The following is a 10757-nucleotide window of genomic DNA, read 5'->3' on the forward strand; positions in this document are numbered from 1 at the left end:
GTCATTATAGGCATGTAGGCTACAATAGAAAAAGCTCAAATAACACTCAATGTGTCTGGAAATGAAAGAATATACACACAAACACATCATTTGATTTGACAAGCAGGATGGTTTCTATATTTTATCCCAAACCAGAGTGTACAGTACACTGCAATCCACCTTTCCCAGGAAAGCTCCTGCGACAGGTGTGAACCAATCTCGACCAAGCAAAGCGAAAAACGGGGCGCGGCACAGTCTAGAGAAGGTGTGGTTTCGCAATTTAACCCACAGCATTGTGGGAAGGTTAACGATGCCTCTTCCATATGAATCATTTTTACGCAATAATTTAGATAACATATTTTTCCTCAAGATTCGGCCTTAGCCTCACATTGCAGCTTCACGATGGTGAGTCAAATGTCGTCATTTGGTTCCATGTTCAAGTTTTGACATATTTTACAGGGCAAGTGGGGGGGCAAGCTCTCTTTATAACATGCACCTGTCCAAAAGGTGAGTAGCCTACTGTAACTAACTGTGTGGTCAATGGCGCTCCAGCACACTTAGTTCCTTTGGCTGGTCGTTGAACTTGAGTCTTGTCGCCTGAACCTGTTTGCCCAGAGGCTACATTAGCCTAAAGAAGCGTTGCTGTCATGTTTTTATAGTAGAACGTCTTGAAAGTCAAACTGGCCTTAAACTGGCCATTATAAGGCTGTCCGTGGAGAATTGTGAAATATTGTTTATGTCTGGCACAACAACCACTTATCAGTTAGAAGTGTTGTTTGGATTGCAACACATCTAGGCATAATGAGTTTAATTGTGGGGTGTGTTCAAAGTGTCTGAGTATGTGTGAGTGAGTAGCCTTCATGAATATGTCAATTTGTGTGTTACATGAGCATACTATGTATCATTCTGTGTATGTGAATAAGTATTAATGCTATTACTGATTAACTAGGTCGTTAACAACATGGTTTGACCTGAGTGACACCAGATAACCTAATGAACAAGAGGAACTACTCTGCTTCAATCTGTTGCCTGCAATAATACCCATTCTAGTCATTCTATTTCTATGATTTGTGTCCAAGTGGGTCAACTTCCTGCCCCCTCTTCCCACAGTTGCGCTTCCTGCTGCTGTTCAGCCGGCAGGGGAAGCTGCGACTGCAGAAGTGGTTCACTCCGGTGACTGAGAGAGAGAAAAAGAAGGTGATCAGGGAAATGACTCTGATGGTGCTGGCTCGCCCTCCCCGCTCCTGTAACTTCCTCCACTGGAGGGACCTCAAGATTGTTTACAAGAGGTGACTGAGGAAGTAGATTCTCTGTTTGGGGCTGGATCTGTCTGTGGTTTACCTTTGATCTCTTATACCCCCTTCTCTCTCTTTGATTTGGTTTATTTGGCAGATTATTTGTTTTCCTATTTTTTACTTCTGTCTTTTCTTTTGTCTGTTTGTCTGCCCTATTGCTGTCTGTTTCTCTGTTGACCCCTATTGCTGTCTGTTTCTCTGTTGACCCCTATTACTGTCTGTTTCTCTGTTGACCCCTATTGCTGTCTGTTTCTCTGTTGACCCCTATTGCTGTCTGTTTCTCTGTTGACCCCTATTACTGTCTGTGTTTCCCCCCCTTTCACTATTGTCTCTGGGCTGGAACAGACTATGGTGCCTGTGTACTGTAGGGGTGTGGAGGGAGGGAGGAAGGGGGTAGACTGGAACCATCCTTGGCCCTTTTTATTAGTGGTTAATGTTTAACAGTAACACGTAATCTAACAATTTCACAACAACTACCTTATACACACAAGTGTAAAGGAATTAATAAGAATATGTACATAAAAATATATGGATGAGCGATGGCCGAACGGCATAGGCAAGAAGCAGTAGATGGTATAGAGTACAGTATATACATATGAGATGAGTAATGTAGGGTATGTAAACATTATATAAAGTGGCATTGTTTAAAGTGACTAGTGATACATTTATTACATCCATTTTTTTTTATTATTAAAGTGGCTAGAGATGAGTCAGTATGTTGGCAGCAGCCACTCAATGTTAGTGATGGCTGTTTAACAGTCTGATGGCCTTGAGATAGAAGCTGTTTTTCAGTCTCTCGGTCCCCGCTTTGATGCACCTGTACTGACCTCGCCTTCTGGATGATAGCGGGGTGAACAGGCAGTGGCTCGGGGGGTTGTTGTCCCTGATGATCTTTATGGCCTTCCTGTGACATCGGGTGGTGTAGGTGTCCTGGAGGGCAGGTAGTCACCTCACTACCCTCTGGAGAGCCTTACGGTTGTGGGCAGAGCAGTTGCCGTACCAGGCGGTGATACAGCCCGACAGGATGCTCTCGATTGCGCATCTGTAAAAGTTTTTGGTGACAAGCCAAATTTCTTCAGCCTCCTGAGGTTGAAGAGGTGCTGCTGCGCCTTCTTCACCACGCTGTCTGTGTGGGTGGACCAATTCAGTTTGTCCGTGATGTATACGCCGAGGAACTTAACTTACTACCCTCTCCACTACTGTCCCGTCGATGTGGATAGTGGGGTGCTCCCTCTGCTGTTTCCTGAAGTCCACGATCATATCCTTTGTTTTGTTGACATTGAGTTGTGGGGTTATTTTCCTGACACCACACTCCGAGGGCCCTCACCTCCTCCCTGTAGGCCGTCTCATCATTGTTGGTAATCAAGCCTACCACTGTAGTGTCGTCTGCAAACTTGATGATTGAGTTGGAGGAGTGCATGGCCATGCAGTCATGGGTGAACAGGGAGTACAGGAGAGGGCTGAGAACACACCCTTGTGGGGCCCCAGTGTTGAGGATCAGCGGGGTGGAGATGTTGTTTCCTATCCTCACCACCTGGGGGTGGCCCGTCAGGAAGTCTAGGACCCAGTTGCACAGGGTGGGGTCGAGAACCAGGGTCTCGAGCTTAATGACGAGTTTGGAGGGTACTAGGGTGTTAAATGGTGAGCTGTAATCGATGAACAGCATTCTTACATAGGTATTCCTCTTGTCCAGATGTTTTAAGGCAGTGTGCAGTGTGATTGCGATTGTGTCTGTGGACCTAACAATCATTTTTCCACCTCTCCCACACTAACTTTACAAAATTCTAACTTGCACTGCTTTTCTTTCATTATTTGTGTTTTATGTATGAATATAATTGCTCACTGTTTGTTGAGGGCATTTCCTGCCTAAGTTTGCCCACTTTGCCAATGAAATAATTGGCAACATCAAATGGTTTTGTGATGAATAAGCCATCTGATTCGATGAAAGATGGAGTTCCCGTCATTCTTTATATCATTGATCTTTGCTTCATAATGACGTTTCTTATTGTTGAGTTTAGTACAGTTTTTCAATTCCTCATCAATCCATGGAGCCTTAACAGTTCTTGCTGTCAGTCAGTACTTTGGGTGGTGGACCATTCTTAATACACACCGGAAACTGTTGCGCGTGAAAAACCTAGCAGGGTTGCGGTTCTTGACACACTCAAACCGGTGCGCCTGGTGCCTACTACCATACCCAGTTCAAAGGCATTTAAATATTTTGTCTTGCTCATTCACCCTCTGAATGGAACACATTCACAATCCATGTCTCAATTATATCAAGGCTTCAAAAACCTTCTTTATCCAGTCTCCCCTTCATCTACACTGATTGAAGTGGATTTAACAAGTGACATCAATAAGGGATCATAGCTTTTACCTGGTCAGTCTATCATGGAAACGGCAGGTGTTCTTAATGTTTTGTACACTCACTGTACAATTTAAACACATAACAGACTAGAGCAGTATTTTATTTTTTTAAATTTATTTTACTAGGCAAGTCAGTTAAGAACAAATTCTTATTTTCAATGACGGCCAGTATGTTCTACCCTAAGTCACTATTTGGCTTAAGCATGAACCTCTATAGTAAAGTGACTCTCTTGCATATAAACATAACAACCATAACCCTGTTCCTTGACCTCTAACCCCCTTGCAGGTATGCCAGCCTCTACTTCTGCTGTGGTCTGGAGGACCAGGACAATGAACTGTTGACCTTGGAGGTGCTGCACCGATATGTCGAGCTGCTGGACAAATACTTTGGCAACGTAAGCATGATGTACAGGCAATGCAAGGGCTGTTCATTGGCAGGTTAAGGTCTCTTTGGGGGACAATTGTTCAATATAACACAGGGAAAGTTCAGATTAAATTGGTGAATAGCAACTAAATGTGCTTTAAAAAAAAAAGAAAGTATAATCTTAATGGTGTCTAATTCCTCTCATTTGATGTGCTGTTGTCGGCCTGTCTGCTCTGCTGCAGGTCTGTGGGTTGGATAACATCTTTAACTTTGACAAGGCCTACATCATCGTGTGTGTGTACACGTTTTAGTTTACTATTCCCAAGAATAGTAAACAAACAAAAATTCAGATAAGTAGGAAAAAAGGCAATTTCAGGATTAGGGGTTAGGTTTAGGGTTAAGGTTGGGGGTTAGGGAAAATAGTATTTTGAATGGGAATCAATTAATGGTCCTCACAAGTATAGTAAGACATGGCTGTGTCTGTGCTTGTGCATGTGTGTGGTTATTAGAGAATTACATGAAAAGTGGAGGCTTGTGCTGAGAGTAAAAATGAGTCAGTCAAATACATCAACAGAAGCATACAGACAAACAGACACTTGTTCAATCTAATTGTTACACTGACAAAACAAAAGTGATCTGAAAGTGTATCAGGAATCAGGATCCATAGTAAACAAATCATACTCATCCTGAGTGATGCCTCCTGACAGAAATGAAAGTGACTGCTTCACCCTGATGTGCGACAGACAGGACTTGACAGGCAACCAAAATAAAAGACCACTGGCTGACGATAGCCCCGTCATAGGCACCTCCCATAGCGCACCGTCTCTTTCTGAAGTCCCCTACAACCCTGCCTCATTCTTTGGTCGATCTTGGCCGTGAGTCATCGATGGACTTTAACTGTGTACATGTGCATGCACACTGCAGGTGTGTGAGCTGGACATCATCTTTAACTTTGAGAAGGCCTACTTCATCCTTGATGAGTTCCTGATGGGAGGAGAGATCCTGGAGACCTCCAAGACAGCTGTGGGCATTGCTATGGAGGAGGCAGAGACACTACAAGAGGTGACCCCCCCCCCCCCCCCCCCCCCCCTCACACACACACACGGTCACTTAAGTCTGACACACTTGCCAAAATATGTAAATATGTTTTCTGTTCTCTTTACAGACAATGGAGGAGTATATGAGTAAACCGACCTACTGAACCAATAACAGGGACATGAGTCGAACCTTAAGACTGAAGAATCCTTTCCTCAGTTGCCATAAGTGCCACAACATTTAACCTATTAAACTGTAATACACTCTTCCATTCAGACATCACACATGGTAATACACTCTTCCATTCAGACATCACACATGGTAATACACTCTTCCATTCAGACATCACACATGGTAATACACTCTTCCATTCAGACATCACACATGGTAATACACTCTTCAATTCAGACATCACACATGGTAATACACGCTTCCATTCAGACATCACACATGGTAATACACGCTTCCATTCAGACATCACACATGGTAATACACTCTTCCACTCAGACATCACACATAATAAGTAATACACTCTTCCACTCAGACATCACACATAATAAGTAATACACTCTTCCACTCAGACATCACACATAATAAGTAATACACGCTTCCACTCAGACATCACACATGGTAATACACTCTTCCACTCAGACATCACACATAATAAGTAATACACTCTTCCACTCAGACATCACACATAATAAGTAATACACTCTTCCACTCAGACATCACACATAGTAAGTAATACACTCTTCCACTCAGACATCACACATAATAAGTAATACATTCTTCCACTCAGACATCATCACACATAGTCTGTTTTATATAAGTACTTTCTAAAAGATGCATTAGGAGTTTTAGAATTCAGGAGTTTGTTTTAAAACAGTTTTACTTTTTTTACTTTGAGATATTTGTTTGTGTTTTTAGTTTAAACTTTTTTATAATGACATTATATTTGATAGGATCATACAGGTTTTAAAAAATTGTAGCCTACTTTGCCTTATGTGATTTTCAAGCAAATCAATGTTATTTTAGAATATTGCAGCTGCTTTTTCAAATGTTTTAATTCAGTTGTGAGTTGATACAAAGGATGGTAACAACATTAGCATTTTGAAAGTCACATTTCTTATTGTAATTCTATGTTGGCTAACGTAGCCATTGCCTACACAAGCATAGTGCCTTATTGTAATATTTATCAGTAGTCAAGCTCTAGCCAGAGGGTTCTAAGGCTGAAGTTAAAGGTGGACATTTTGGAAAGTGTTGCAATACCGTTAAAGTTGTACTATCTGAGTAGTTTTGTTTCCAGAATAGTCTTTTAAATGTTAGTTGGAGTACGTTGTTTCCAACTTTTGAAAATTGATTATTGCTACTTTATTAGACTTTATTAGACTCTTGGTTTTATAGCTGGAATTGACTAGAACTACCCTGCTTGCCCCAGGCTAAGTTCGTTGCAACCTGAGTTGACCCATGGTGCTAAAATCATAGAAATAGAATCTCATTCTGTGTGTCAGAAATGCCCAATTTCACATTTGCTCATTATTGTAGCTCCAAATGGATTACAATATACTACTAGCTTACCTGTCAAACTAAGATATTTGATTGATCGACGCTACATGTTGTTGCTGACACATTGAGGCAGATGGTGTTTTGAATGTGATATTCTGCAGCCTGTTCACCATCTCTGTTCATCATCTCTGTGAGGTCCAAATGAGTAAACACTACACAGTAAGGAAAAAATAAAGTCAATGCTTTATTCATCTCATACGTCACACATTACCGAACACATGTACGAAATATAATTTACGAGGAAGAACACAAGTGGATGTGAAGAATCCAACACTGATTCGGCTGTATGTGCACTGAAATGTATGGCTAGTTTAAAGTGGTGTGTTGTGTTTTATCTAGCCTATCAAAAACATTGAATATTATGCCACACACCCAGTTACAACCATCAATAGGCACTCCCTTATAGCTACACCAGATCATGTTCATGTATAAATTGGCTATTAAAGCATGAGCTGTAGTAAATCTACTGAAGAGACTAAACTCCATTGCATGTATTTATTTTTCAAAATACTTTATTATGATTCTCCCCCATCAAAACAATTATATAATATGTAGCTGCATCTCCCCCATCTACATTCCTTTGGCAGTTTTTGCGTAAAGGTCCTTATCTTCGCCCTCTTCGGTCTCTGGGTTCAGATAGCCTAGAACTTTCAGCAGCATGTCGTCATCCAAGCCATGCATTTGCAAAGCACCGCCTGTGTCCTCGGGTTCTGACTGCCTTTTCTGAGGCTGGCTTTTTTCTGAGTCCATTTGGTCAAAGTAGTCCTGTACCGCCTGCTCGAACTTTCCCAGCACAAGCTTATCGTCTTGTGAGGGAGGCTGCGATGCGCGCTTTTTTTGGTCTGCCTTGTTTGCTGCCTGCGGGTACTGCACCAACATCTGGGCAGCCAGATACGTCTCCAGCTCGTCTTGGTCGACAGTGTTGTCGTAGTCGCCCTTTCCTTTCTCTGGGATGTTTGGCTCAGAGGACATGTAGTCTTTCTGCCTTCCAACTGGTGCGTAAAACCTTAACGGTGGGCTTGTATGCTGTTTCTGCTTGTTGAGCGCGTGTGCGTTCTGATTTGCCACACTTCCCAGCCCGAGGATTTTTTGAATGTCTTCTGTGTCTATTTCGTATGGGACGTTGCTTGTTTGGGTCTCAGGCAGCCGTCTGTTGAAGAATGTCTCTAGAGGGATCTTTTTTTTCTTAGGGTATATCTGAGTTAGTTTGTCCTCTACCCTGGCCAGATCGTTGGGTGTCAGAGAATGTGCTTGTCTCCTGTCTTGTTTTGTCATCTCCCCACTCTTCAGCATGTCCATCAGGTCTTCTGGTGGGATCTGTAGTTTCTGGGAGATTTGGATGAGCTGGTAAATGGCTTGTGGATCTACCGGCTTGTCGCTGTACAGAGTTTGAGTTGCCCTCCTCTCTTCCCTCTCCTCTTCTTCTAGCTCTCTCTTCCGCTCCTCCTGCTCTGTTTTCTCTAACACTTTCAGAAGGTAGTAGTCGACCAGTTTGGTGATGTCATCTGCGTCATGTTCTCCCGGACCCGGGTGGCTCGATCGCTTGACCTCATCAATCTCCTCATCTTCATTATCATCCTCTTCATCATCCTCCAAGCTTCTGTCAAACTCCTGCCTGTTGTCACTCTCCTCGTCCTCCGTCTCCACCTGCTCCTCTAAGGGTTCCCAGTCCTCTCCCCCCATCACATCCTCATAGGCCAGATTCCTCACCCGGAACATGTCGTCATCATCATCCTCTTCATCATCCTCAGTCTGGCGTTTGTGCCCAGCCTTGGCGTTGGCTATCCTCCCCAGTTCCTCAAACACAGACTGCAGGTTGGCCAGGTTCTGGGGTGTGTACTTCCCTTCCATGTTCTCATTGGTGCGTTTGAAGGGGCTCTCGCGGCCTGGGGCTCTGCTTTCTTCCTCACCGTCCTCATCTTCAAACATCAGTGGGTACTTCCTGTGAGGCCGGTTGGTATGCTGCTGCTGTGACCATGGATATGCCACGCCCTCTCCCAACTGGCTCTCCTCATTCCCCGGTCTCTGCCCTTTGCCCAGAGTGTGGCGGGCTACACTGGGCCTTACAGGGGCTTGCTTGGGGCCCTTCTTGGTCTGCTGGAGGGTACTCAGCACCGCCTGCAGCCACTCCTGGGTCTTTTCCTCCTTGTTGCGCTCCCCTTCCTCATCCTCCTCATCCTGGTCCTGGCCGATATTACGCTGACTGGTCTGGGCAGGAGAGGCTAGCCTCAACATGGAGCGGAGTTTCTCTGAGTCTGTGTCCATGTTGGTGGTGTCGTAGTCTGGGGTGAGTGGAGCTGGCACCCCTCCCCCGGTACGCTGGCGGAGGCTCTCAATGTACTCCAAGGCCTTGAGCATGTCTGCGTTGGTGGGGAGGTAGGGGGTGTCTACTTGCTGGGGGTCCAGCTCACTGCCTTTCAGTCTGTGTTCTCTGAGAGAGGCCCCCTGGACACTGCCAGAGCCCAGGAGGAAGAGGAGGAGCAGGGAGAAGAGGAAGGCCATCCCTACCGAGGAGAGCGTGGGGAGTGATGGCATGGTGTCTTTAGCCTGGAGACGACAGACACAACAGGAAGAGAAGTGTCAATGCTGACCTTTAGGTTTAGGATAAGATTTTTTTCACTGGTCAGACCATTATGTACATATTTCTTTCAAACAAGAATATGTTAAAGGACTGTGCAGTCAATCGTGATTTTCTTGTGATTTTATGTATATTTCCACACTGAGGTTGGAATAATACTGAAAATTCATGCTGGAGAAATTGCTCTTTAATTTAACATAATCCCAGTAAAATACTTAACTGTTACCCAGAAATGATTTGATATTGAGATAAAATGGCTGCAATGGACCTTTTGTAATGACAAGGCCAGTTTAAATGCTTTTGTAATGATCAGCTCTCATGATCCTCATTTAAATTCTGAAACCTTTCCTTTTCAGACCTACCATTTTATCTCGTTTGACGCTTCAGGTATATTGCTATAGTTTACCAGTGATAGTGATATGCAATGCGACTTTAAATCTCTGGATAAAAACTCATCTGTTGAATGCCCAAATTATTGTTTGCGGAGCAGTAATAGCATGGGTATTCAACTCGCCTGTAAATCTCATTAGTTTTCAAATTGCTGCCTTCCCGGAATGAGTCACAATCTAGTTGTCTAGGTAACCCTTCGGCTGATGCTGGCTGCTGTCGAAACACAACTACCTACACACAAGACATCTCTAGCTCACTAAAACGCTGTTGTATTTGTTGCACGAGCTTTTTACTGATAAAATGCAATGGAACTTTATAATCACACACCTAATTTAGATAAAGGTATTGAACACGGCTACTTATAAACCAACTAGTGGATTAATTGGTTTTGAAATCAAATTATTGCTTAATTTAGGCTACTTATCAGTTTAGCCTACATAATTACTGAAAACAAACTATAATAAACTATAGTTAATCTGTTCTGTCATTCTTAGACTATGTATCTCTTCACTGCGGCAGACCAGTTTGCAATGCATCAGGTTGGTTGCAAAGCTAAATGGATTTTAAAAATGGACAAACATATTAAACGAACTGAAAATAGTCTAATTAAAATCAATTTTCTCAAAATAATAATAATTTCGATGTAGGCCCTGTGTAAAGTCTTACCTCTGCAAAATAGTTTCAATTGATCGTCGTGAGTGAATTTAGCATCTCTTTCTCAGTGTGAGCGCGAGCAGGGATTCTGTGTTCAGCACCAGGGACAGCTCCTCCCATTATATGAGGCGCCACCTGACTCGTGCGTCACTGCGAAATACGCAATACTAGATCCAAAGAAACATACAAACCCAATTAGAACTGGCTCACATTTGTTAAATTATTTTATAATCTCTTAACCTCAACTTTCAATTGGAAATGCTGTCATGTCTAATTGTATTGGTTAACCAATAGTGATGAATATCTGGACATTAAGGACGTGATTAATTAGCCCACAGCACAATGTCTATTTAGATGGTCATAGACCTATACAACCATGCCCACGAGTTCGCCAGTGTATAGGCTAATTATAGATTACAGGCCCAGCTATAATAATTTGTACAGGGACATGAGACTACGTTAAGTATTTCGTATGCTACATAATGCTGCATTATGTGTGTTTACAACTAAACAGTTGTGTAGGCTATTACAG

At 43.1% G+C, this 10757-nt stretch overlaps 2 protein-coding genes across 2 annotated transcripts; one reads left to right on the forward strand and one right to left on the reverse strand.

Annotated features, from left to right (window-relative positions):
* The first annotated feature begins 234 nt into the window (after positions 1-234).
* On the forward strand, positions 235-6406 carry LOC110503382 (AP-1 complex subunit sigma-3). The gene is made up of 5 exons (XM_036961639.1): positions 235-384; positions 1090-1268; positions 3925-4033; positions 4927-5064; positions 5168-6406. Exons 1-5 carry the CDS (start codon positions 382-384, stop codon positions 5201-5203), a joined length of 465 nt encoding a protein of 154 aa, XP_036817534.1. The 5' UTR covers positions 235-381; the 3' UTR covers positions 5204-6406.
* Positions 6407-6767: 361 nt separating this feature from the next.
* Positions 6768-10386, reverse strand: LOC110504103 (secretogranin-2). The gene is made up of 2 exons (XM_021582927.2): positions 10238-10386; positions 6768-9150 (listed from the first exon to the last, which is right to left on the reverse strand). The coding sequence occupies exon 2, from the start codon at positions 9136-9138 to the stop codon at positions 7174-7176; it is 1965 nt and encodes a 654-aa protein (XP_021438602.2). The 5' UTR covers positions 9139-9150; positions 10238-10386; the 3' UTR covers positions 6768-7173.
* Between the last annotated feature and the right edge of the window lie 371 nt (positions 10387-10757).

This window comes from Oncorhynchus mykiss, chromosome 24 (assembly GCF_013265735.2).
Source record: "Oncorhynchus mykiss isolate Arlee chromosome 24, USDA_OmykA_1.1, whole genome shotgun sequence".
In the NCBI taxonomy this organism is placed as follows: domain Eukaryota; kingdom Metazoa; phylum Chordata; class Actinopteri; order Salmoniformes; family Salmonidae; genus Oncorhynchus; species Oncorhynchus mykiss.

Bases quoted from the DNA above. Each gene is read 5' to 3' on its own strand.
- LOC110503382 (XM_036961639.1), top strand. The intron at 1,269-3,924 runs GTGACTGAGGAA...ACCCCCTTGCAG, and splicing joins CTCAAGATTGTTTACAAGAG to GTATGCCAGCCTCTACTTCT. The intron at 5,065-5,167 runs GTGACCCCCCCC...TTCTCTTTACAG, and splicing joins AGGCAGAGACACTACAAGAG to ACAATGGAGGAGTATATGAG.
- LOC110504103 (XM_021582927.2), bottom strand. From the start codon at position 9,138: ATGCCATCACTCCCCACGCTCTCCTCGGTAGGGATGGCCTTCCTCTTC.